The sequence below is a fragment of the Onychomys torridus genome, chromosome 3, assembly GCF_903995425.1.
Source record: "Onychomys torridus chromosome 3, mOncTor1.1, whole genome shotgun sequence".
Taxonomy (NCBI): domain Eukaryota; kingdom Metazoa; phylum Chordata; class Mammalia; order Rodentia; family Cricetidae; genus Onychomys; species Onychomys torridus.
Genome location: NC_050445.1, coordinates 141,878,414 through 141,906,200, shown reverse-complemented (window position 1 = coordinate 141,906,200; position 27,787 = coordinate 141,878,414). Strand labels below are relative to the sequence as shown.

Sequence of the window (27,787 nt, the reverse complement as noted above, 5' to 3'; positions counted from 1 at the left end):
GGATGGGGTTTCTCTGGGACCTTTCTCTGCAGGACACCCATTGGCTAACTTGTGCCAAGCATTCTAGGGGCAGGGATTATCTGTGAGATTGGGGGGCTGACAGATGTAGGGCTCTCACAATTGTGAAGCTGGGTGCCATTAGGGTGTACAGCCAGGATCCAGGGCAGGAGGAAATCACAAGGGAGATGTTCCCTGCTCGTCCAAGATGTAGTAGGACTTGGGGACAAGGACTTAACTTGCCAGAAGTTTCAGGATACCCGTTTGGGTTTTGAAGTCCAGAACCCCAAGACTAGAGGGGCATAGAGTATGTTCCAGAGGCTGGGCAGGACACAGGCCAGTCAGCACTGACCACAGAGGCTGGTGTGAATGCCAAGTATAACCCAGCAGGTCTGCACTTTAATGCAATCAGAGTGACTCAAAGAACAAAAGTTGGTCACTTGTCCCCTCTGTAAGTCAGGACACTGAGGCCCTAAGACCTTGCACAGGTACACGACACAGCTGCATTGAGTCTGTCTTCTGGGTATGGGTTCAGGGACATTTGATTCAAATGGCAGCCACCTATATGCCAGGAGTGGTGCTGAGGACCCAGCTCTTCACTTACCATTTCCTGTCCTGGGGAGGGGTGCAGAGGAAGGGGAAGTGGCTTGTCTGGGATCAGCAAAAACCTCTAAGTGTGAACAGAGAGCCTGCACATAACTGTGCACACGAAACCCACTCACAGCATGAGAGAGCACCCACAAGACATGCACAATGTAACAACAAAATGGGAGCATACACACGACAAAGCAGCTAGTGCACAGAGAACATGAACACTACATAATATCACACTCAGAGCACACACAGAATAAGTGTGATAGGAGCATGACCACTGCTTATGACAGCACACACAAAGCAAACACTAGGGTGGACTGTGCTGAGAGTCTCATGCAGTTGTACACTGTGTGTGTGTGTGTGTGTGTGTGTGTGTGTGTACTGGTGCCCCTGAGCTGCCACACCTCTTCTGAAATGGGGAAAATAGCCTCTGTGGTGGGAATGTGTAAGGATGGACAGAGCAGGTACTTGGAGAGCACTGAGCATCTGCACAGAGCCAGCAGATACCGAAGCACCCTCACTGTGTGAGGAGCGGTCCATGTGCATGTATGTCATTTATATACACGTGGCCCAGATGTGGCCCTGGCTCTGATCCACCACTGTCTCAGGCTCAGTCCTTCCTGCCTGGATGCTGGCTGGGCCACTCACTGCCCTAGCTTGGGGGAAGCCTGTGTTACACACATTGATGCCATGGAGGCCGGTCAGCGGCAGACTTTACTTTAAGCTGAACTGGTCCCTGTGTTTGCCCACCTCCCACTTAGGCAAGCCTTGCCCTCCTGCGGGCTGCCTCCAGCCCAGGAAAAACTGCTTGGCATCATCTTTTGTCCACAGTCCCATGAGTGAGACACCCTGGCCAAGGCTCCTGTCCTACCTGTTGTCCCACACAGCTCCTTACATGTGGGACCCAGCAGGTGCATGCTGCTTGCAACAGGTGACCAACAGTGTGGGTTGCTCCATCCCAGCTCATGGGCTAAGCATGTGGGGCATGACTCCATATGTCCTGCATACATGTGTATACACATGCCCCTAGTCATTTTCTCTGGGATCTGCTGAGAATTCTTGTGAAAAAGACTTTTTCTTGTCCATCATGTACTGTTCAATGGCTCACAACCAGAAAATTTCTTTCTTGCACAGTGGCCTGACATAGAACACTGGGGTTTTGGTGTCCATCTTTCAGAGGAAAGATGAAATTAGTTCATAGACAGGAGGAGCTGAGAGCAGCTTTCTGCCCCAGTAGACCCAAATTGGAAGGCAGCAGGGATGGGGTTTGGACAGAGTGGAGGGAGTACAGGGGAGGCCAGGGTTTGCTGAGTACTCTCCATGGTGTCAGGGACACATCTAGAGGTGATCACCACTGCTGCATCCCTCCACTATTGTGGCTTAGGTTAGGGATGTACAGACGGGGAGAGACAGAGGCAAGATGTAAACCTGCGTCTCTCCGTGTGGCTTACGTCCTGCTGCAGCCGGTCCATGGAGGCTGTGATCTCTGCGGCCCTCGGCTGCCCGTAGCGTTCAGTCAGGGTGCTGTTCAGGTGTTGCTTCAGCTCATCACTCAGCTGAGGAGGGGCGCATGAAGGAGTGTCAGCAGACCCCCCCCCCAACCTTCCTGTAGGACCCAGGTGTCTCTGAATCCTCCCCAGCTGGCACCAGGACACCTAAGGACAGTGTTGTGAGCTGACCGGAAGATGAGGGGTGAAGGGCAGAGCTGACAGCAGGGCTGAGGCTGACATGGCTCATGCTGTGTCACGTGGGAGCTGCCTTCTGCTTGCTGTGGATTTGAACTTTGATGACAAGATGAGGTTCAATACAGGGGCACTTGTGACCCCGGGCAACTGTGTGACACTGGCTTCAAATGACCTGCTCGATGGGGCATTCAGTCTGTCCCAGCCCAGTGTCACCCTGTTCTTGCCTTCAGATCCTGAACCTGTAGCCGTAAGCGTGGGAAGAGAGAGATTCTGATTCTGACTCACCCAGCCAGGTAGGCAGGGCCTGCTCTGGCCTTCCCTGGTCAGTCTGCCATTTGACACTTTCTGATCCCTTCTCGGTGGCTGTCTTAGCAAGTGGGTTCCTTGTTTAGGGATCCCTGGAGGGGAGAAGGATTAACTACCTCCCTGAGAAACTCTTATCCAGGTTCCCTCCCATGGAACCCAGCAGTACCAACAGAGGCAGAGAGATCTGCCGGAGCTGGGACAGGAAACTGGGGTGCCGAAGATCGTCATCCCAGGAAACAGAACTACTTATCTAGACATCTGCCTCAGCCCCTAGGGCAGCATGAACCCCAGCATCTTGCTCTGACTCTCTCAGGGCAGCAACAGAAAGCTGCAACAGGGCCTGGCACTTACCCTCTGGTAGTACACATGCGCCAGGACCCCTGCCACCAGCTCCACAAGGAAGATGACCAGCAGCAGGCAGAAATACTAGGAGCAAAGAGAGGGATGGTCACCCTGGAACCAGCGCTCCCCTGTGACAAAAGTCTCTACAAAGAAGTGGGAGGTGGCAGGGATACCTGGCAGGGCTCCTATCACCCCCTCCTCTTTTACCCACATCTGGACATCACAACCCCTGCTGGCTGCCACCACCAAGTATCTCACCCATCCCTCGGCTCACTGGTCTACAGATGGCCCAAGAATCCAACTGCCCTTCCAGGCTTGAGTGGACACTGACTGGATGCCAAATGCCAGGCACCGTGGATAAGATACTACTGGCTCGTGTGGGAGCGGAGGGGGATGGTGTGTGTGTGGGGGGCAATATGAAGTTTCTAGAGTGCTGTATTGTCAGTATTCTGTGGGCTAACCCTAGAGGCTCCTGATGTGGTGGGGAGTCAGAGCAGGCTCTGTGGAGGTGGTGGTACCCGAGGCGATGCTCTGAGAGGGGTACAGAGGCACTGGCCAGGCAGAGAAGGGGAGAACCGCTTTCCGGGCAGGCGAAGAGCACCAACCCAGGAAGTGCAGGGCATTTGACTTTGGACAATGGCAAGCTGGAAAGGAGAGGCAGGCTGGGCTCAGGAGCTAAGGCTCTGGAGAAGGCAAAGACAGAAGTCCCTGGGTGGTGACTTGAGTGATATCTTCCAGCCCTGATACCTGTTTCCTATTCTTCATAGCTTTCTCTCAGACTTTAGGCTACCCTCACCATGCCTGCCTCTCCCAGGCTCCTTGGTGCCAGCCCTGAGCTTCAGATACCTGTTTGTGCACTGCTCTCCTGGCTCCTGCCCAGCTGTGTACTGCCAGCAGCACTCCTGAGCCTTGTCAGAGTCAACAGGTCAGGCTCATGTGGTCTGGGAGAGGGACAGGGACATGGAGGGAAAGCAGAGCACAGGCACTCAAGGGACAAGGGGCAGAGGGGAGAGTGGAGGGAACAGAGTGAAAGTGAGGGAGAGGAAGACCATAAAGAAGAACATCTCTCTCCTGCCTGGAGCCCATTCTAGCCACAACAGGGCAGCAGCCGATGTGTATTGGGATGACTGGGCTTGGGGAGGTCACCTATGGATGCCATTTGAGATGCCAGGCTCATGAACTAGGAAAAGGTGTGTGAGCAGGAGGAGACAACTGTCATGGGCCCTCAGGAGGGCAACACAGAGTCTGTAGACCTTTCCTAACCTCGAGTCTGGACCACTAGATGTGGGGGACTACATAGATAGTGCTTGGGAAACACAAGGGGGTGGGATTTCTTTCAACTCCTGGGGAAATCTGGGCAAAGCTGCCCTTTAAATTAATACACAGCTCTCAGTAAAATAATTACATGCACTTCTTTCAGCACTGTGGCTGGCCATCATCAGTGACCAGAAAACGTTGCTAGTCTCTGTAGATGGGGGTTTAGCCTGCCTGTCACCCATGGAGCCTGAGGAAGAGAGGATGAAAGATGTTCCTGATCACCTTTCCTTTTTTCTCCTATGTTGTCATAGTAAAGGACACACAGCCTGCACTCTGTCTGCTCCTCTCTCAAGCCCCATGCACCTCATCACTCCATGGCTAAGGACATGGGGAAGATAGAGTGGGGTGATGTGAGGGGCACACAATCAGTGACCCCATCTGCTGTAGGCTTTGTCTGGAGCTCTGTCTCTCTGTCTCTCTATCTAAACAGGGCTTTCCAGACTCTGGGTGTCAGGCTCAGGACCAGGAATATGGCAAGGGGTGTAGGCTTTCCAGTGCACATTCCTCGTCCCTAGGACTCTTTAACCTGTTTGGGAAGGTAGTAGTGGATGAGATCTAGAGTAAGCTGAGGTCTCTAAGAGGTCTGTGGTGCCTGCATCTGCTCTCAGGAATGATTCTGAAGACATGGAGAAAGCTGGTGGCAAGCCTGGCATCACAGGTTCTTGTGCTCACTGGGACTGATGGGATGGGCACCATTGCACCAAGCACACTCAAAGGTGGTGTGGATCAATAAGAGCTGTGCAGGAGGGATGCTGTGGTCCTTATATGCAGGATACAAGCTTTGGGGCTGTCTGTGGTAGTCCTGTCCTTGGGGTTGGGTTTTTGTTTCCTTGTCAGTGGCAATGGTGGTGGCATCACCTACGCTGCCCCCCCCCCTGATGGTTGGAGATGACGGAAGTGCCCAGAGCTCTGACCTGCTTCCTCCCAGAGCCAGCCAAAGGTAGGCTTGAGGTAAGCAGCACTTACCAGGCAGTATCAGGGACCAACAGCCTCGCTCAATAAAGGATAGTCTTGGAACTACCTAGCCTATCAGACAGTGTGGCTGCACTGTAACCCGCTCAGGAGACTGTCCTACCACCTCACAGTCCTCAGGGCCCCGGGGCTCCTCTGTAATGTGTCTGCCTTTTTGGTTAGATTGAAGTTGTCCTTTACTCCTCTTACCCAGATGTGGTACTGAGGACAGCCTTTGTCCTGACACACAGGACCTACAGGCAGAGACTACTGGTCAACCCAGGCCTCTTGAATGCGTATTAGCATGTCCTCTAAGACATCAGTGAGGAGATGATGGAATGCCTGTCCCTGAACAGCAGGATTGGTCTTCTGGCAGCTAGGAGACCATATCCTGCCACCTGCTTTCCTGTCAGCTGTGAGTCACACATAGACACCAGTCCTGAGGAGGTGGCCATTTCTTATTGCTTCCCTGGGGAAATCACTGCTGTTGTAGCTCCTGAAAACACATGGAGAAGGGGAAGGAGAGAGACATGAAACCATGTCGCATCTCTGGACTCCATGTCAGGTGAAATTAGCGTACGCTACCACTGGGACTGTTCAGAGGATCCCATAGGTCATTTGACATGTTGGGTTTTTCTGCAGAAGTGGTACATTTGTAGTGTGTGGAATGCCCAATGGAGCAAGAAGTGATACTCTAGCATGAGCAGGTGTCCTGTGAATTAAGGGTCGATGGAACCTGGTGCTCTGAGGGGACTGACGTGGCCACGGGTGACAGTTCAGGCAGCAGTTCTTACTGCAGGAGAGTTGCAGGTGTGTGACTCAGCTGGGCGGGGGAGGCCCTGAGTCACAGCTTCCCATGACAGCTCCCAGGAGGCAGGCGAAGGTCTCAGAGGATCCTGCAGCTCTGAGCATGGGACTCATTGGTCCCAGAAAGCTGCTGGATTTGTGACAGGAGGCCATGAGCCCTAATAAATGTCTCACTCACTTCACTCAGCTCTTGCAGATGCTCAGCCCCTCCGTGTGCATCAGAGAAACTCTGCTTACAAATCTGCGCAGTTCCCACACCAGGCCATCTGTCTAGCCTTCGAACTTTTGCCCTCACCAATTCCACTGACAGTGCCTGCATGTCCTTCATTCCCCAGTTCAGCCCTGGCTCTATGCTGCCAACCCCTGAAGATATCCGTAGCATCACTTGCATAAACCATCTGCCTGCCTCAGCCTTGCCTGCTTGGTCCTCTTCTCTGGACTCAGCTGCTTCTGATGCCTTCCGCTGCTCTTTTGCTCTCATGCCTTCACTTGACTCAGCTGTGCTCATGGCTGTCTCCATAGCTTCCGCTGCAGATATCTGTCCTGCCTCGCCAGGGTAACTGTGCGCTGCTAGGGAGAAGAACCACATCTTGGAGTTCCCTGGCTCTTTCCACGGTGCCTGGTAGGGTTGGATATATGCTCAGGGAAACAACCCTAGGCCGCAGGAGGAGTAGGAGACAGCAGGAGCCGTCAGCAAGGTCAGCCCCATGCTGGCGAAAACAGTTTAATTTTCTATCTGGAAGGCGACACAGCTGCTACCTCAGTTCAGCTTACTCAGTGGTTCACTCACTCTGGAAAGGTTTTGCTCCAGGGGTCAGTTGGCAAATCCAGGAGACATTATTCTGTTATCACAACCAGGACAGAAGATGCTATGGACTTTTAGGAGACAGAATCAGGATGCTGCTGACCATCTTTGAGACATGGGACAGTTCCCGCTACACAAAACTACCCAGCTGACATGCTAGTGAGTCAGAGGTTGGGAAAGCCTGAGACACAGTCCCCTTCAGGTTCTCAGGCTGATGCTAAGACTTGATTTGCAAATGTGTCCCTAGGCACTCTGGGATGCACAGAAGACTGGAGAAAGTTACTCACTTGCCAAGAACTCAGAGATGGAACCCAGAAACACAAGCATTAGAGGGATTTGATTCTGCCTGTCTGGAAGAACACATCTGCACATGAAACTAGTCAGCTTGACCTAAGCAAGGGTCAGGAGGCTGGAGTGGTGCCCTAGTGTTGTGTAACTACCTCCTTTATACTGAAACATTTTCTCATGGTGCAAAGAAGTTACAAGATTCATGGCCTCTGTCCAAGGTTACATAAGCAGGAAACACCACTGGAGAGGGGAACTTTGGGTGGAAACACCACTGGAGAGGGGACCTTTGGGTGGAAACACCACTGGAGAGGGGACCTTTAGGTGGAAACAATGGCTGGAGAGGAGACTTTTGGGTGGATCTGTCTGTAAGCTATCTAAGGAGCACTAGGATTCTGCTTCATGTGTGCTAGGGTGGGCTTTTCAGTCAGAAAGCTGCTTTTCAGTCACCCATGCTCCTGTAAGGAGCACCAACCAACTCACTGGTTCACCAAGCTGGACTTGAGTGGAATTGTTTCTTTAGTCTGTTGTTGGTACCCTATGTAGGGTGACTAGACATGTGTTCGCTTCTCCCAGAAAAAGCCATTTAACCCCTGGGAAACTCTACTCTCTGAAGCAGTGGGTCTCTCTGCTTGCTCTTGGTGACCTGGGGAGAGGTGTATTGCCATAGGGATTTCATAGGAGTGGCATTTGCCTGGGTTCTGGGGACCCCAACTCTAGTCCCCACGCTCACACAGCAAAGCCTTTATTTCTTGGAGCGATCTACCCAGCCCCCTTGAGAGCTCGTTCATGGGACAGTTTTAACTAGAAACGAAGTTGGATACTTTCTAAAATGATAGATCCACAAGGAATCTGATTGCACAGTATTCTCTGAAACGAACCAGCATATTTTATAATGAGAGGCTCTGCAGGAAATGTACAGAAATATGTGTCTCTAGAACATTAGGGCAATTAATTAGAAACAGTCTTCAGCTGGACTCACCCGGCATTGGGGCAAGCTGAGTGCCAGGTAATTTCTAGGTCAGATTTGTAGGGACAGATGACACAGGGGAGCAGTTCTGTGTCTATTTTGCCACCTTGGTGGTCAGTTTTAAGAACCTGATAAAATTGGCATTTCGGACTTTCTCTGTTGCATGGACTCTGCCACAAAGAGGGAAGCTGTGCCCAAGTGCTCCTGTCTTCTTCCTGTCACCCCTCACCACTCTGCATAGGAGAGGAAAACAAAAACAGTTTGCAAGGCTTGCCACTCGGCCACTATGTAGCCATTAAGGTGCTGGTCCAGGAGAGCTGGGACAGGTGGAGATGCCAGGCTATCTTCAGAATAGTCTGGAAGAAAGAGCAGCACCAAGACATGGCCAAAGTTAAGTGGCAGTGGGAAGGGCCCCACAGAAGACACCAGCAGCTGAGTATGGAAGGGTTATAGCAGCTGAGGGAGGGAGGGTTAGGGACTTCAGATCAAGCCAAACTGGAAATGTCGGAGCCAGCTGTTTAAGCAGCAAGCGAGCTTGGGGCAAACCAGCTGGAGGCATTTGGCTATTTGCAGAAGAGAGAGGATGTGGACTTGGGAGCATCAGGTCATTCCTCTAACAAGATGTCACTGTTGGAAGGTCGAAGGTGACCTCTAGTCCTCCTGGAGCCAATCCAGTACTCACAGACTGGGCCAAGGGACCACAGCCTATCCTTGCTGGATGCTGGGCCTCAGCCAGCCCACCTGGAGCTGTGAGGTTGTGCCAGGCGGTAGCTAGCTCTCACAGTCAGACTGCTGGGGGGACTGGGCACCAGGACTGGCATGAAGAGAGCTGGCTGACAGCTTGTAGGGAGACTGAGACACAGCAGGGAAGGGCTGGTAAGCTCCGGGGAGGAAGGAGGTGTTTCAGAAACACGTGAAGAAAGTGTGACAGAGGTCATCCAGAGTGCAAGGCTAACTGCTGGGGCCAGAGAGGATCACCTTGCATGCGCTGGGGCAGCATGGAAGCAAAACGCAGTTCCTGTGAGACAAGCCAAAGACAGATGTCTACCAGGTTTCATCTGGGGATGTCCCAGGGTCCCATCCCAAGGGGCTGAGTGACAACAGGATCCACCTACAGATGGCTGCAGGCAGGGAGAAGAGCAGGCTCCCCATGGGGGCCACATAGCCCAGGGAACCCAGAGGATGCTATTGCTGATAGAGTCATGCATGAGGACCTGACTAATCACTGATACTATGAGCCCCTGGAATGGCCTGCCCTTCCCATTTTCTTATAGGCTAATGGGGAGATGGAGTAGCATGTACCACCTAGGCCTTGGAGGGCAAAGTGTCGGAGAGGAACCCTTTTCAGCTCATGGTCCTGTGTTCCCTACTAGACTCCAAACCAATAGCAGGGTCACAGTCCTTTTTCTCGTCCCTCACTGTGTCCAGAAGAGAAGGAAAGTCTGGAACAAATGAGCTACAAATACCTGTTGAGTTTGATGGCTCAGCCTCAACCCTTCCATAGACAATGAAGGGTTGGCTGCAGAAGTTTGGAGGTGAGGGGTGCTGGAGGAAGGTAACTGGCTGTAAAACCAAACCAAAGCAAATCCCCAGAACTGCTTCTATAGGACACGATGTTGGAGGCGGCAATGATCGGGTACAGAGAAAGGTGGACCTGGTTCGGGAGGTGATGGCACAGAAGGTGGCCAGGCTTGGGAGTCCAGTCCTAGCTTGCCTCTGTGATAAGATGCTGTGTGACTGGGGTGATGGTGCTGTGGGATATTTAACAATGTGGAAGATGGATTACATTTGTTTATGCTTCCTAATGTGACGTTAACTGTGTAAAGTCGTGTTACATTTGTTTCTGCTGCTTTTGTGAATGATGTAAAGACCTGTTACATTTGTTTTTGCTACACTTATCTAATTATGTAAAGATGTGTTGCATTTGTTTCACCTGGCCTGCCTAAGGTACCTGATTGGTTTAATAAAAAACTGAATGGCCAATAGCTAGGCAGGAGAGGGATAGGCAGGGCTGGTGGGCTGAGAGAATAAGTAGGAAGAGAAATCTAGGCTTGATTGAGAAGAGAGGAGAGAACGAGGGAGACAAAAGGAGATGCCCAGGGCCAGCCAGGCAGCCACCAGCCAGCAGACATAGTGTAGGACATAAAGAAAGAAAGGTAAAAAGCCCCAAAACAAAACACAGATGAAGAGAAACAGGTTAAGTTATAAGAGCTAGCAAGAAATGAGCCTAAGCTAGGCTAAGCATTCATAACTAGTAAGAAGTATTTATTTGGGAGCTGGTTGGTGACCCAAAAGCAATAGCCTGGTACACTTTGAGGTCTTGCATTAAATGCAAGCTCAGGTGGGAAGGGTGTGTTTGCACAGCATGCTCATAAAGCATGCCAGGAAGAGTCTGACAGGGCCTCCTTCCTCCCTTGTACATCCTGCTGTTGTACATAGCTTTCCACAGCAGCTCCAGCTCCTCTCTGGTGAGCAGATCTTGTGTCCTTGCTTTGGGACCAGCGTGTCCTTGGGATGTCACATTCTCTACTCTAGTGGGTTGAATGAGGTACATAAGCTTGTCGAAACTAGAGAGGCTGCTGGATGCAGATGGAAAGCCATGTATTTTAGTCAGCTTCATGAGTTATCATAGGATGTTCCAGTCCTCAGACCTCTAGATTCAGGGTGTTACATTTCAACTGATTGAGGTATCACTTAAACCTCCAAGTTGTTTAGGGCACTGACCACCAACAGTCATCATGAAGGCTTTCCCACAGTCAAGTGCAGGACTTGGAATGAAGGGGACACAGCCAAATGTCTGCTGCCACCTCTCCTGGTCCCAAGGCAGAGGGAACCTCAGCCCCAAGGCCCGTTGCCGTGTTTCTGACCTCGAGAGGAAGGCAATCTTTCCCTCTTGTGTAGCTATTTCCTCCAAATTGAAGCCTTTCCTCCTAAAGGGGTGAGCTGACTCATAAGAGTCCGGAAGCTCAGGGAACTTACAGGGATCAGGAGACTCGAAAAGATTCACAATGTCATTCCCCAAGGTTATAAAAATAGTTTTTGCAAGGGAGAGGAACTTCAGTGAACTGCCTGCTAGTTAAGGGGAGCTCAGACACACAGCTATTTCCAGTTGGCATCCATACTGGATGGGTCCTTCTGTGAAGCAGTTCCCTGAGGATAACCTGTGTTCCTGTAAGGACCTGGGATTCCTGTAACAGTAGCAGTAAGTTACTGGGGTGCAACTACGGCTTCCACAAGGTAGACTTGGGTGAATTTATTTCTTTGGTGCATCATCGGTGACCATTTGGAATGAATAGATTCTTGCGTCTTTGGAAAAAGTAACACAACACCTCTGTTTGTGCCTGCTTCCCAGGGTGGGTGTGTGAAGACTCAGTGGCTTGGATACAGCCAAGTGGTGGAGGGGTGCAGTTCTGTAAATGACCTCTTCTCTCCACTGTCCACTTCTTCCCTGCTGTTTTGACAGTCTTTCCTGGGGTGCTTTCTGTAGCCTGGCTCACGGGCTCAGTAATGAGAGCCGGGCACCCAAAGAGGGGAGCTATCTTTCAGGTTGCCAGGCATGAGAATGTGTGCAGGGATGTGCACCACTGATGCCTATTCTTCCAAGACTGGGCTGCAGCAGTGGCACACGGAGATATGGTTAGATACAAGAAGGCTTCTTGCAGGGTCTGGCCAAAGACCTAGGGCAGGAGGCAGGAACCTGGCTACAAGATCTAGACACATCCAAGGGCTTTCTTGCACACCAGAAGTAAGGGAGAAGTAAACAACACTCCTGGGTTGATGCACACTTGGCTAGGAAGGACCTGAAGGTGTCTAACTCAGAAACTATAGCTTTCAGAACCTTGCCTGGGTGACAATATGGGTTAGTACTGGGAACAGAGTTCTTGGCATCTTAGGGGACCAATTTGTCATACCCTCTGTAGACACCTGCCTACTTCCATGAGCATCCCACACTGTATTAGTAATTTCCCTGGCTTGGTGTCACTGTTGAGTGAGGACAGGAAATGTGTGTGTGTGTGTGTGTGTGTGTGTGTGTGTGTGTGTGTGTGTGTGTGTGAGACTGCTGAGACTCACATCTCCACCAGCAGGCTCACAGGTACAACAGCCCAGAGCCTCCTCTCTCTGTGTTTCTGCCCTGCCTGGTGTAGAAGCAATGACTGAAGTGGCCCCAGGACAGATGGGGACAAGTTGAGCACCCAGAATCACCTCCTTCCTGGCTCACTATCCTTTCAAGCATTGAACCCTGACTTGTTTAACCAAGAAGTTAACATCAGTGCTTTCTTGAACTAACACAAGCAGATTTAAAGCCCAGCTTTGGCTTAAAGAGATGGATGAGTTGCTTTAGAAGTGTTCTGTTTTCTGCAGATGACTGCCTTGCCTTTACTCATCTCCCTCCACCCCCCCCCCCCATCTTCACTTCCTTGTGAAATCTTGAATCAGATGAAGGCATCAGGAAGCCCCAAAGGAGAAACAACAGGGTGGCCAGCTCTATACAAAGTAGTCCCAGAAAAGAAAAGGGAAAAGATGGAAGACAGGCATTGGAATGATGGGCATCCAAGTTGGACTGTGGTGGGTAGGAGTGGTATCGAGCATTTCAGGAAATGCCTTGAGAGGGGCTAGCCCACTGACCCCGAGGCTTGCTAATCCCCTCTCCTGCACCCTTTGTGCTGGCATTTCTACCACCCCTAAACGTCACTTTCCTAAGAAGCACACACTCCTTGGGGACAGGAATAGCTCATCCTTTCGGACACTGAGGCCGTGATCAGCTTGGCATGAGAACTCTGCAGAGGGAAAAGGGAAGGATTTTAAATTATTCACACCAGGTCTTCTATTTTAGCTAAGACTACAAGAGAGAGACAGATAATTCAGGCCATCTGAGCTGAAAGCTGATGACCAGGACCCATGCCATCCAGATCAAAGGAGGGGCCTATATTTAGAATTTGGAATGTGGGCCCCGCAAACTTGTATCTTCAGCCAAATGAAGATCGTGATGGACGGCTCAGACTAAACTGGGTCTTTGTCAGGAGACTTTTTATTTTTAGGGAGGAGATGGATGAAAAAAGTAAGTTCTAGAACCTAGTTTCTGAAAACCAGGGACCCAGAATCACAACGCTTCCATCTGGGCTTCTGAGGCTTTGTTATCAGGGAGGACAAAGTCTAGAATCCAGGGCAGATGTATCTGGACTGGGGCTCAAAAGCAGTTTTTTATTCAGATTGTCCACCTTGCTGTACCACCTGCAACCTGGATGAGTCACCCAGCTTCTCCTAGCCACTGTAGTAACCCCATTGTTACAGGGAGATTGTGTGAGGGTAACGAGGAAGAATGAGGGCCAGGCAAGCCACGTTATGTAAAGATGATAAAAACATAGCTCCAATCAACACATCATAGCAGAACTCCTTTGAGAAGGGACCTAAATTAGCAGTTATTTTTAGGGCCACTATTCCCAGCGTGCCCACAGCCTGGGTGAGGCCACATCCTCCATAGAAGCTGTAATGGGAAGATGTTTGGAGGGTACCAGGACCCAGCCCCCACAGCCCAACTGTGACTCCCTAAGTTGTCTTGCTCTGCCCTCTACTCAGCCACAGAGTAATCCTCTGTGCACTCTAAGTCAGTGACCTAGGAAGTCCCCAAGGATCATATCCTTATAGCTAAGGCTCTAGCTCCCAACAGAACTGGACAGTATTTCCCTGATCAGCACACATGCCCCAAAGAGTAGGCCTTGCAATGGTTGCCTAGAGACCGAGTCAACACAGCTGGCTCTGTTGGGCTCACTAAGAAAGGCCCCCAACTGAAATGCACTCAGATTGCCAAGAGGAAAACATCACAGTGGCCTGCTGGGATGAGCCCTCCTCTTCTGAAGCCCCAGTGTACCTTCCTATTAGACCCTTCCTATAGACATTACTCTCCATGTCTTTCTTAGCCAGAGACACTTGCCTGGGCCCAGAAAGTCTGGTGAATTCATAAGCTCCGGGGCCTTATCTATGGCACAGACATGCTGTCTTCTTCACCTATGTGCCTCCTAGCAGGTCACAGGCTCATGTCCTTTTCATGACTCAGGACCACTGGTCTTTTTCCAAATGAAATGCAAAGAATGAGGGTGATTTCTGGGGTCCTGTCCCTGGCAACTTGTTCTCTGATTCACTCCAAAGTGGAGGTACTAGCCATGTGGTCAGTGCTGCTGGGGTGCCACAGAGAGCATGCAGCCTGGTGAGGAAGGGTGGCTCTGTAATGCATGGGTGGGTGATCCTTGAAGGGGTCTTCTACATCCCACCTCAGGTAGAGCTCTGATAAAGCTTCAGAATGTGCTGAAAAAGATGGGTCAGAATGTGTGTGTAAGCATACATGCATGCAAGAGTAAACGTGTGTGTGTGTGTGTGTGTGTGTGCATGCATGTGCACACACACACATGTAGCACAAATCTTAAAAGTTCTTATTAATAAAATCAAATCTGGGGCCAGGTATTGGGGTGAATGCTAGATGATCAGAGAGACAGAACCAGCCAGAGCTTCCTCACCTTGCGGTTCCTCAGCTGATCCTGTTTCTTCAGACTGGAAGCCTCTGAGTCCTCATCTAAAATGAATCTCAGCTGAACTGCTTCTTGAAAGCCTGAAAGCTTAACCAGCTCTAGTTTTGGTTCTCTCGCCTTATATACCTTTCTGCTTCCTGCCATCACTCCCTGGGATTAAAGGTGTGACTCACCATGCCTGGCTGTTTCCAGTGTGGCCTTGAACTCACAGAGATCCAGACGGATCTCTGCCTCTGGAATACTAGGATTAAAGGCATGTGTGCCACCATTTTCTGGCCTCTATATCTAGTGGCTGTTCTGTTCTCTGACCCCAGATAAGTTTATGAGAGTGCACAATATTTTGGGGAACACAATACCACCACACACACATGCAGTCATAGGTGGACAGACAGCCTGCCACATTTTGTATCTCTGATCTGAAAGCATATCTGGAGATTATGTTCTTCTGTTTAGCTTTCTGGGAAGATTCTAGACCTGACTAGACCATCAAGCTTGGGGGGAGTAGAGTGGGGTCCTGCATGCTGGCTTCCCTGTCACTCACTCCACATCTCCAGGCCTAGCTCCTCAGCTGTAAAGGAGAGTGAATCTTGCCTCCCTGGAGATAGATGTACCAAGTCAGAGTACAGGAAATGGACCACTTGCCCCTGCCTATAGGTGTGTGTTGTATTTTTCCACTGCCTCAACTCCTCAATTGTGAACACTCCAGTAACCAGTGACCAGGTGGATCAGACAGATAAGACTGGACCCTGCCGTAAACTTATCTTCCCAACTTCCCCTACCTCTGACCTGCTGACATTCAAAGGCACCAGCGACATCCCTCTGGCCTTTCTTTGTGTGTCCCACCCCTCCCTGACAGGTTGATTGCATCCTGTCTCCTACCTGCTTGGCCGAGCCTGTTCCCTTCATGCTCCTCCCAGTGACCCCTTTCTAGGCAGGTCACTTCACCTGTACCTGCTCCCCGGCTCCTGTCAAGCGCACATCATGAATCTGAGCGTGTGGGCGTGTAAGGCCCGAGTGAGTTAGCACGCACCAGCGTTGGGAACAGTGCAGATGGCAGTGCCTTTGCAGGGTTGGTGGAGTGTGAGGAGCAGCAGGCGGTGCTCAGTGAACAGTGGCTATCTGTGTCGTCAGCAAGCTGTGCCTAGTCAGCAGAGGCTGTTTCCCCAGGCTGCCGGGGACACCTCACCCCCTGAGATGGATGGCTGAGTCAGAAGCTGAGTCCTCAAGGGACAGTGTCTGCATTCCTTCTTAGTGTGTCAAGAGGGAGCCCTGGTCTCCCCAGCAGAAGGCTCCTCCTCTGTTTCTTGTTCCCTGAGATGCCCTGTAAGGCAGAGGCCATAGTAGGAAGGAAGGAGGCACAGGGCTTAGCATCCTCTTTTCCTGGGACAGGTCCCAGGGCCCAGGGCAACAGCTCACCTAGATCTCTTGGCCTCTCTGAGCCCAGCAAGACACAGACCCAGGAACTGAGTCTGCAAAGGAAAGAAGTCTTTCTCTAAGCCTGGTCCCATTCCCACGAGACTCTGTCTCTATGAGGTCTGTGTTGTTCAAATCTTAGATGGTCTTTTAATAAAAAACCCAGAGCCAGATGTCAGGGTGAAAGCTGAAAGATCAGAGAAGCAGAACAGCCAGCCACTGGTTCTTACCTCTACAAAATCTTCAGTCTAAAGAGAGTGAATTCCTGTTTCCTCATGCCTTATATACCTTTCTGTTTCCTGCTATATCACTTCCTGGGATTGAAGGCATGTGTACTTCCCAAGCAAAAGCAGGAGATCTCAAGTGCTGAGATTAAAGGGTGTGTCACCACTGCTTGACTCTGTTTTCTCTCCTATACTGGATCAATCTCGTGTAGTCCAGTATGGCCTTGAACTCACAGAGATCCAGACCGATCTCTGCCTCCCGAGTGATATGATTAAAGGTGTGTGTGCCACTACTGCCTGACCTCTATGTCTAATCTAGTTGCTGGTGCTGTCCTCTGATCCCCAGGCAAGTTTACTAGGGTGCACAATATGTCACCACATGTTTGGTCTGGGAAGCACAGAACATTTCTCTGCTTAAGTTCTTAGCTATAACCCAGTGTCTTCTTCCAGCTGAATGGTCAGATCTGGGACATACCAAAGACTCTCATGGACCTCAGGTGGCCAACTCTTCACGAGCTGTTGGAGACAGAGTTGGCCCTCTACATCCATGAGGTCAACCAGCCTTGGGTGGCATGTGAGGGAGACTAGCTTGCTATGGTGTGTCTGTACTTAGTATGTACAGAATGTCACCATTAGCCCTTAACAATAAGACCCAATTATTTATATGGCATTTGCATGGTGTTTGGTATTATAAGTAGCTAAAGATGATTTTAAAGAATATATGGGAATACTGCACCATTCTGTATAAGGCACTTGAGCATTCCCTAGCTTTCTCTCTCTCTCTCTCTCTCTCTCTCTCTCTCTCTCTCTCTCTGTGTCTCTCTGTGTGTGTGTGTGTGTGTGTAGGGCAGGGTGTGGAGGCTTTTCCCAGGACCTATTCCTATGGGCTTCAAGAGATGACTCTGCTCTTTCCAGGCTGATGAGAGATAACTAGGCAAGCCCTGGCTGCCTCCCAGCACCTCTGCTTCACTGCTGGAAAGAGGCTCAGAGTACACACCCTGAAGGTTGATCCCCCATGGAACTTTACACTATATATCACCATGTACCCTGCCAGCACCCTGGCTCCAGGCTCTCCCTCAGAGCAAAATGAAGGAATTCTTCAAAATGGGAACACCATCCAGCTGGGCCTGCACAGAGTGGCTTTTATATCCAGGCCAAAAACTAGGTCGTTGCTTTGAAAGCTGCTGCAGGGGCCAGGCCTCAGGCTCCCCACAGCAGCCCCTGCCTCCCACTCCCAAGGACAAGTACAAGATGGAGCTGCACAGTGTACGGTGGATATTGGGAGGTGGGGTGCAGAGTGGATATAGGGAGCTCAAGAGCCCGCTGGGGCTTCTTCCCATTGCCTGCTTCCTTTCAGGCTCACCCTGATTTCTCTTTGAAATCTGGATCTATTTTTCAGCTTAGGTTTCCTTGCAAAGTCTAGGCATTTGTCAGTTTTCTCTGTTTCTTCTTTTGACATCAGACTTGGTCCTCTGAGGTGGGTACCTCTAGGTTATGGGAACTAGCCACAGCCAAGGATACTGGGTGTGAGGGAGGGGTGGTCTCAGCCTCAGAGTCTGTGCTGATTCCTCCTTGGCCTTTCTCCTGACCCTGAGCAGCTGCTATGGGTCTCCCTAAAACCCTCAGGAAGAAGTGTCATGGAGTCCACGGGTGCCTACAAATGCCAGCCATGAAATACTCTCTACAAATGATCAAATCAGTTAAGCCTGATCAAGCCTTTCCATAGCACTAACTGCTAGGAGGATATGTTAAATAACATATAGGGGCATAGCAAAAACCAAAACCAAAACCAAACAACAAAACAACAAACAAACAAACAAACAAACAAACAAAACAAAACAACCCCAAAACCTAAAAATCCATAGAATGAAGCATTGCATCTTTCAGCAAATCCAGAAGTAGAAAGAGACAAATCAACACATGGACCTAATTAAACAAACTTAAAAAAGAAACACCACTTTATGGGTCAGCTGGGGGAAGTCAGAAGCTACCTCATTATTTCTGCTATTAAGGACTGATTGTTGATTGCTTTTAGCTCTGAGGAAGGACCCTTAGGCTTGAGAGATGTATGCTGGAGCACAGATGATGCAGTGTCTGGGGCTGTTTCACAACAGAGTGCAGGACTTGGGCAGGGTGTGCACCAGATGAAGGCGGCCATGAGAGGACAAGGTGAACTCTGGGTGATGGGACATAGAGGATCACGATAGCCCTGTTTTCAATCTGTGCATCTCTGTGAAAATTGCCTGCTAAAGTCTGGAAGGGGAAGGAGGAAGAAATGGGGGTGTGGCGGAGAAAGGGCAAGATGGAGGAGGAAGGAGGGACAGGAGCAGGAAGAGGAGAAAGGGAAGAAGATTGGGGAGGAGGAGGAGTAAAAGGGAGGAAGAGAAACAGAAGAGAGGAAAGGAGAAGGAGAGGGAGAAGAGGGAGAGGAAGAAGGAAGACTCTAGAAACTGCCATGGGAATTGCTAAGGCTGACCTCCTGGCTTAGGTCCTACATACCTGGAGAGCATAGCCACCACAGTCCCCATAGCAGCCGCACTGCTCTGGCTCCCCAGGATCCTGAGTACCCTACTTCGGCTGGTAAGCCCAACCTGGGGGGCATGTGTGATGCTTCCCTGCCCCCACAGAACACAGGCCTACATTCACTCTCCGTGCAAGAGTCCCCACTGTGGAGAGACAGTCTCCACAGAGGGACAGAGGGACACTCACCATGGAGAGACAGCTCTTCTGCTCCCGGATGATGGCCCCGAAGCCCAGGAAGCCAGTCGTCATGACAAGAGCACCGGCAAAGATGAGGATGTAGGCAGAGGCAGCGAATGTACTGGAGGCCAAAATGCCGAGGTAACCGCTCTTCTCCACCAGTGTCCAGATACCCACAGCCATGACAGCTGCCCCGCCTACCTGCAGAGACACAAGGGAGATCAGGTGGCCCCTGAGGCTTTGCCAGCTGCCACCTGTCTAGTGCCCACTGGGCACCAGACCCTTTTCAGTCACCTTGTCAATTAGTTTTCCAAAGGGCCTAAAGGAAGAATTTCTCTGTTAGTTTATAAGTGAGCAAATGGAGGCTTCAGGTGTTGGGTGGACTTGCCAGGTCTCTCACACACACACACACACACACACACACACACACACACACACACACACCCCAGATACAGAGAGATTTCTAATCTAAGTCTGAGTTCAAATCTATGCCTCTTACTGAGGGTAAAGACCTTTGCCTTCCCCATGCCATTCTGGGTGGTCTTTTCCCCGGAGCGCTCCTTGGTCTCTCAAATTTTCCCAGAGGGCCTTTTTATGCTGCTCCATGCTCACATTTGGACAGTGGGTAAAGAAACAGGCTCACTAAGGAAAGGTGCCCTTCCTGAGGTCTTGCTTCTGGGAGGGACAGATCCAGGAGGGATGGAGAGCTGGGATGTGTCCACAGTGCCTGCTCCCTGGAAAGGTGTCCATGTTCCTCACACTTGTATGCAGGATTGGGAGGGAGCTGAGTTCCCTTCTTTGCTAACTGGCATACTCTGGTTGATCTGAGATGGGGCCAGATAGGAGCCTGCTACTTGCTGGTCTGAGAGCTGATTCTGAGGAGGGGTGTCATGGAACACAGCCAGGAGGTCAGCCTCCAGGGATTATGAGGCCAAAGAGCCATCTTGGTGGATGTGATGCTTAAGTAGAATGCATGTGTACACCACACATGTACTCCAGGTGCTGCATACGGAATACGAAGACCATTTGTGCAGGACTTACGGACTTCTGAACAGCTCTGCCTCCTGATCCTGGGAAGGTCAACTTCTCCCTGCCCCTGGTCTCCAGGTCTCCATTTCAAAATGGACTCTTTACTCCAGATGGGTAGTGGAGGCTTCCTTAGAAGTCTTAGTATGGTCAAAGCTAGAGAAGCCTGCGCTTGTCCCACTCCATCTCTGCCCACACCTTGGATGCTCATCCTTGTACCCCCATCTGTACCACAGTGACTCTGCGGTCACTTCCCCACTCTCTGTTCTGTGCAGTCACAGACCTCAGTGGAACAATGCTTGGGGGTTCTTCTTAGCAATTAACACACACCAGGCACCTACATCATGCAATTGGCATGTACGCTGCCAATTTCTTGTCTAAATATTACAGCCATCCTGGGAGGATGGGGAAGGCTATATTATCTCTGTGTAGCAGATGAGGAAAGAAACTGAGGCTTGCAGAGAACAACAGTGTGCCCAGGATGACACCATTAGTTTCAGAACTGATTCAGGGCCAGGTCTTTTGAGGACAGAGGCAGGACTGTCCTTGGATTCCACAGAGTGGGTGTGCCTGCTCCTCCGCTTCTGCTGTTCAAATGGATGACTCCTTCCAAGCACTCTTCTATCTCCACTGGTACCTCCAAGTGAGAGAAGCCAGCAGAAGGGCACCACATAGGACCACAGCCGCACTGCTAAATGGAACTGGAGAGGCTAACATTTCCTCCATCGTGTGGTGCGTGGTTTCCCACTTCCGCTTTTACCTCTCTAAACTTGGGGTGTGTCTCTTGATGAATGGCACCTTACATTGTACTTGGAAGCACTTTTTCTTCCTGGAATAAACAAAGCAACGACAGCCTACAAATATCAGGAATCCCAGGACACAGTCGACTTTCAGAGTCCCTGTCGGGGGAGGTTATCTAGGCCCCACACAAATTCTATGAACATGTGTTCTCTGAGTCTAGGTTGATGTAACTGAACAACAGATGTGGCTGACTGACTAATGGATACCCCTGTTGGTCAGCTTTCATGGCCACTGGGAACTTAGAGTAAAATATTACCACCACAATCCCCTTATATAACTGTATTGGCTAAAAAGCTTGAGTGAGTATCTAAATTTTGAATGATTCGGCTGGGAAATGACCCTTTAATCTCTTTGGCCCTCAGTTCTTCCATCTTTCAAGTTGGGGAGCCTCATTAAATTGGTGGTTCTAATCTATAACTACTAAAGTCCCCTTGAGTTACTTTCTTCCAAGGATCTTACATTTTGAGGTCTTTGCCAAGCAAACACAGTGCATTAACTAAGATGTAACTAGTCTCTCTCTCTCTCTCTCTCTCTCTCTCTCTCTCTCTCTCTCTCTCTCTCTCTCCTTCAAAACAAATTATCTAAAAATATAGGATACTGCCAAGCAGAGATTCTGAACATTGTGAGACAGTCCATGTGACCATGATGAGTTATAATGCCATTAAAAAGCTGGGAAACACAGCGTTTAATGGGTACAATCTCTGTGTGGAAATGGGGGCACACTTTCTATTAGGCAGGTTAAATCTGAGCCCCCACTCGTTCCCAAGTCAGGGAGTAACCTGAGCACCCATAGCTTGGACTCACAGAAGGATAGACTCAGACTGGCCTTGGGACAGTTAATCTGTTGGGGCATAGGAAGCCACTCAGAATCTGATAAAAGAATCATTTAACAGATAAGGTAATGCATTTGGGTAGGGCTGGAATCTGCTCATACACTGTGGGCAAGGCACACATCCAGATAAGTCTCCAAGTTTTCACTAGATCCTCAGAGTTGTGGCTGCATAATCACCTGGGAGTCCATGATACACCAGGGCAGGAACCCAGGCCAATCAGCACCACTGGGAGTAAGACCCAGGCAGGGACATTTTATAAAGTTCCCAGAAGCTCCTCTGGAGGCTCACAGCACAGGTTTAAGCATCCCATCCTTCTCTTCCCAGGAGGTGGCGCTGTGTGAAGTACTGCAGATCAGGGCTGTCCCCTTCCCTAGAAGTAGGTGCCCCAGGAGCTGTTGACTTAGGTTAAGGGCTTGAGCAGAGTGCTTTGCCCCAGTACTCACAGATCTTGCAAACAGCTGATTGTGTGGTCCCCAGCCACAACACAAGGTCTGGGAGGGCTCTGGAGGGACATCCTGGCCTGATCAAGGTCTAGAAGACAAGCTCACACTAGGTCTGATGACCTGAAGACAGCAAGAGAATAGTCTGAATCAATGGGTCTGGAACCCCAAGATCCCCAGAGAATTACAGCAAATAGAGTAGGTAGTTACTGAAGGGCCAGTACTGTAACTAGCCATGAGAAATGGAACGAGAGGGTCTTAAGTCCTTTGGGGCCTTTGATTTCTTGTATGGGACTTGGTCACCTCTGAACATGAAGTAAAAATGTTCAGTGTTGGGATGGGTTACCAGAAGGTGTCACTGGAGGGCAGAAGCCAGCAAGACTGGGCCAAGTTCTTTTGGTTGCACGATTAGCTGTATGGCAGTTGGACAGCAACTTCTTTAAGTCCTGGTGTCTTTATCTGAAGATTGGGCCACTGGACAGGGTTGTGGGGGTGGGGCACTGACCCCAGAACCCCTTTCTCCAGTTGTTTGCATCAAGTTGATTCTGTAGCATTCAGCTCTTCGTAGGACAGAGATGGTGTTCTGTCAGACAGTTACTGAATTTCTCAGCCATGGCCTGTAACCAGTGGGCCAGAAAACACTATGGTAGGTGAGCTGGGGGGTGGAGGGGCTGGATAAAGACACAGCAAGACAGGAAGGGCAGAGATGGTCACCCACACAGGGCCATTGAAGAAACTGTTCATTTATAGAAGAGTCACATTGCCAAAAGGCTGTTTGTGTGATCCAGGGCACTTGTCTAGCGGGAGCAGCCATCCTTGCCCAAGGCCTGATGGAACTAAAGTGCAGACCTGTAGGGAAGCAGGCGGAGGGTGTGAGAGCAATTCCCGAGCTTTTCTTGGTCAGGATTTCACAGGTAGGCTTTCTCTGCTACGGATACAGGAAGGACTGTGGGGCCTCTAGAGAGGAGGCCTTGGGCAAAGTTCTCTGTCCTCTGTGCTGGGCAGCCTGCGGCATGGAAATGCAGGAAACATATATGGTGATGGCATGTGGGGTGTGTGTGGGGGGGCAGAGGCAGAGCAGGGTTGCTTACTGCCTAATCTGCAGCATTCTTTAAAGATTTGGGGTTAGTTAGGGCCCATTCAGGACCACAATCCTCATTCATGAGTGACCCTTGGGCAACCTCTTCAACGGTACCATCACTCACGTACCTAGCAGCCCTTGCAAGGGCACTGATGTGTCTCTGTGACATTTACACGCTGATTCCACCTGCTGTTCGGCCCACCTCCCTGTCCTCACCATATTGTCCACCTCGGCTCCTGTCCCAGGTCAGCCTCCAGCTCTTGCTCTACCCAGAGCTGCACCAGGCTACTTACTGATGTGAACACCTTCCCCCAAACCAGAGCCTCAGGTCCAGACTCTCCTGCATGCCTGGAGGCCTTCAACTATCAGCTCTCACTTTCCTCCCCTGTACTCTGCCTTTAATGGCCATGTAGGAAATGCCCACTCTTACTTTTTTAAACTCTATTGTTTTTTAATTTTTGTATGTCTGTGTGGTGTGATGTGTATATGGGGTGTGTGGGGATGTGCATGTGTGAGAGTATGGCTCCACAGTGTGTGTGGAGGCAAGAAGCCAACCCTGGGTGTTGGTCCTCCCCTCTCGCTTTGCCCACGGTGCTGAGACATGGTCTCTTGTTTGCCACTGCACACACCAGCCTAACTGGCCCTCTAGCTTCCAAGTATTTTCCTGTCTCTACCTCCCCTCTTGCTGTAGGAGTGGTGGTATTGCAGACTGTGCTCCATTATGATTGGCTTTACATGGGTTCTGGGGATTCGAACTCAGGGCCTCATGTGTGCGTGCTTGCCATCTCCTGATCCATCTCCTAAACCCGTGACTGCTGCTCTTGAACCCACAGTCAGTGCCTCTAACATAAGGCTGTGCCAGTGAACAAGACTGTGAACTCGGGCAAGGTGATGGTCGGGGTGCCTGGTGTAGCAGTGTATCCAGACACACCATACTGCCGCTCATCAGGCTCCACATTTCTCATCCCTCTTAGCTGTGGGATGTTCTGTATGTTAAATGTGTTGCTCTGATTGGTTAATAAATAAAACACTGATTGGCCAGTAGCCAGCCAGGAAGTGTAAGCGGGACAAGGAGAGAGGAGAATTCTGGGAAGTGGAAGGCTGAGGCAGAGAGAAGCTGCCATGAAAAGCAAGATGTAAGGTACCGGTAAGCAAGCCACAAGCCACGTGGCAACTTATAGACTAATAGATATGGGTTAATTTAAGATATAAGAACAAGATAACAAGAAGCCTGCTTCGGCCATACAGTTTGTAAGCAATATAAGTCTCTGTGTTTACTCGATTGGGTCTGAGCAGCTATGGGACTGGCAGGTGAGAGAGATTTGTCCTGACCACGGGACTGGCAAGACCAGGAAAACTCTAGCTACACCTTATTCTTTCTCATCCCTCTTAGACTATTGTCTTTGACCCAGCGAACTTCTTCCAAGCCCATCACAAGTGTGAACCTACTTCCTGCTCTGCGGGAGAGCTCTGAACTCCTTACTCTGGCAGCCCTCTGCCCACACCCTCCTGGCATGTGGGAGCTGTGATAAGACTTAGGTGGAGGGCTGTGCTCACATCAACTGGACTTTCCCCTAGCCCACCAGGAAGCTCCTAGGAAGGCCTAGGGGAGTGCCAATATATAATGTCAGATCAATGCATTATCATTCTGTCTTTTCACTAATGCCTACTGAAAACTCTTAGGGCCAAGCCTGCCATAGCCCCTGCCCTCAGGTTACTGCAGGCAATAGGGTGGAGGGACCGTGACTTTAATTACTAGAGTCTCGTTTAGAAAGGAGATAGATGTAACCTGAGGTTAGGACCATGCTGAAGAGACAGCTGGGGTGCCTGGTCTGAACCAAGCTTAGTCTCCTTGGCTGCTTGGATCCGTTTGCTTTGGGTACATGCTGAGATGGAGCCCAGGGTCTTGCAGACGCTAGGCAACTGCTCTACCTCCAGTCCTGCCGCAGCCCCAGGTAGGCCACCTTTAAAACACAAACCTCCACTCCCCTCTCTGTAGTCAGCCAAGTGTGGCTGCAGCTTCAGTTCTCACGGCACTGGTTGAACCCAGTGCACACAGGAGGTCAGCGGCACTGCAGTACTGCTTGAGGCTGGAGCCTCCTGGATTGCAGAGGGCCAGGAGGCTGCTCTGCATCCTGTTAATGAGCAACACTTCTCAAATACCAGCTCTGTCCATGTGCAGGTCCTATTGGCTGTCCACTCTGGACCAGTTCTGTGGGATCAACTTTGTAAGGATGGGCTTGTTACACGCCGACCTAGGAGTGGCTTTCTACCTGCAGCTCTTCACAGCTGTATGGTTTTAAACATCCCTTGATGACATGAATTAATGCATCGCTGACCCTCTCATCTTGAGCCTCCTCTGTCCTGATGAGTGCAAGATCTCACAGGACACAGAGGGTTGGAGCTGGGAGGAAGGGTCACGATGCTGCCTCACCTTCCCAAGAAGCCATAGGAAAGCTTGTTTGGAGTCAGCCATACTGAACACCCAGCCAATCGTGCTATCCTCCGTGCCAGCACCGAGCCTTGTGCATGTTTCTATAGTTACGCTCCTCACAGGAGGTATGTTTTACTCACTACACTGTCTCCTCATTAGCCTCTTGATTAATCTTCGTTTACCCTGGTATCCCAGAGAGTGAGGGGAGATGTCGTTAGGGAAGGAAGAGAAGAAAGGAGGAAGGGAAAGAAAAAGAAAATAAGATGGGGAGGGAAGAAGGAAGAAAGGTAAAATAGAAAGGAAATTTCACATTCTAGAGGGAGGAATTATGGCCCAGACAGAAGCGGCATTTCCATGGTCACACAACTAGAGAGATCCGGGAGTCTTACTGTCCCACTGGATGATGTTGCATTGGGAGATGTGAGCAAACTCACTCCAAATAGGGCCTTGACACCAGACCCAAGGGACAGTTCCACCCACACCCTCAAACAACTGCTTCACCAGAAAGCCCTGCCCGAGTACAGGAGATGGCTCCCTCATGGCTGCTGAGATGGAGATCCTTTCGGATAGCTTTCCACCCTCCATGTACTTTCGCACCCGAGGCCACGTGGGCCTAGGCAGGAGTGGGTAAGTGGCTGCATCTCAAGTGAGGGTCTACTGAGGGGATATTCTCCCACCTTCCCTGTGGGTGGTGCTCAAGTCTTCCATGTTTCTTTCAGCTCCCACTCTCAGCCTTGAGTCTCTCTCTCTCTCTCTCTCTCTCTCTCTCTCTCTCTCTCTCTCTCTCTCTCTCTCTCTCTCTGTGTGTGTGTGTGTGTGTGTGTATGTATGTGTCTGTGTGAAGTGTGTGTCAAGGTATGCATGCCCACACATACTCGGAGGCCACATGAGGAGTCTGGATGTCCTATGTGTGACAGGATTTTACATTGAACGTGAAGCTAGCCTGCACCCAGCAAGCTTGATGATCCTCTCATTTCCAGCCTGTGTCTCTGACTGACTTTGTCATAAGTGCTGTGGATTTGAACTCAGGTCTTCAAGGTTGCACAGCAAGTGCTCTTATCTACTTAGCCACCTATGTTTCTTTGAAGAGATCCCCATCGGTAGCACCAAAGCCTGGGTGGACCCTCAAGGCAGGACAAGCTGTGAGCTGAGGCTGCCTTCCCAGGCTCCTCCCACAGCCTGGCAGAGCTTCTGGGAGGTTAGGAACATTTTTATTATTAACACAGCCAAGCAGCTAATTAAAATAATAAATTAAAGAACAACAGAGGGGTGACGGGAGCTCTGTAAGGAAGCGGGGAGGAAGAAAAGTGTTTCTTTGGCAGCCATGCAGGAAAGCTGGGGATATTTACTTTTCAGGGTCACCTAGGAGGTATATCAATGGTGGCTTCTGTGATCCCTGACCAGACTCATCCAAGGAGGCCTCAGGGACAGGGTGATGGGAAGGCTGGTGCTTGAGTCCTGCCGGGGGTGAGTGGGGTCTGTTCTGTTTTTCTCAGATGTGGGAATGTGGCCCACTCAGGTCTGGGTATAATAATGTATGTAATAATGACACTGTTATTGACAAAACACCAAAGTCCCAGAGGGCATCACACCCTATGCAGGCAAGTTTAGCTTCAGAAAGCAACATTTCATGTGAATATTCCTTGTTTTCTACGCAGGTCATGATGCCAGAAGCTCTAAGCCCAGTGCTAGGAATGGAGGAAGCTGCTGAAGAGATGGCAGTCACCGGTTCATCCCATCCCATTAGCAGCAGGGCACCAATACAGACCATCGATTGTGCTAGACATTTCTGTAATAGCAAGTTCTAATTCTTACAGTTCTAGCATTCCTATTCTACATACAAAAAACCCAACCCAACCCAAAACAACAACAACATGAGAGTAAGTGATTTGTCTAGCAGCTCGATTGTTGTTGTTGGTTTGAATGAGAAAGTCTCCCACCGGCTCATAGGTTTGAACTATTTAGTTGGTGGAACTATTTAGGAAGGATTAGGAGGTGTGGCCTTGTTGGAAGAAGTGTGTCATTGGAGTTGGCCTTTGAGGTTTCAAAAGGCCACCCATTTCCAGTTAGCTCTCTCTGCTTCATGCTTGTGGATCAGGATGCAGCACTCAGCTACTGCTCTAGAACTCTGCCTGACTGCAGCCATGCTGTCCACCATGATGGTCATGTCTCATCCTCTAATACTGTAAGTCCCAAATAAACTGTTTCTTCTATGAGATGCTTTGGTCATGTTGTCTCTTCATAGCAATAAA

The 27,787-nt window shown here is 50.3% G+C and overlaps 1 protein-coding gene across 4 annotated transcripts in view; it reads right to left on the bottom strand.

The window, feature by feature from the left end:
* Positions 1 to 27,787, bottom strand: part of Tspan11 (tetraspanin 11) — a 67,489-nt gene that overhangs the window by 11,544 nt on the left and 28,158 nt on the right. For 3 of the 4 annotated variants that reach the window (XM_036181317.1, XM_036181319.1, XM_036181318.1), the window contains exons 3-5: positions 18,930 to 19,121; positions 2,934 to 3,008; positions 2,043 to 2,147 (exon numbers count right to left, since the gene is read on the bottom strand). In XM_036181317.1, coding sequence (XP_036037210.1) covers positions 2,043 to 2,147; positions 2,934 to 3,008; positions 18,930 to 19,121 — 372 coding nt within the window. The remainder of the gene's footprint in view (positions 1 to 2,042; positions 2,148 to 2,933; positions 3,009 to 18,929; positions 19,122 to 27,787) is intronic. The other variant, XM_036181320.1, reaches the window with a different exon arrangement.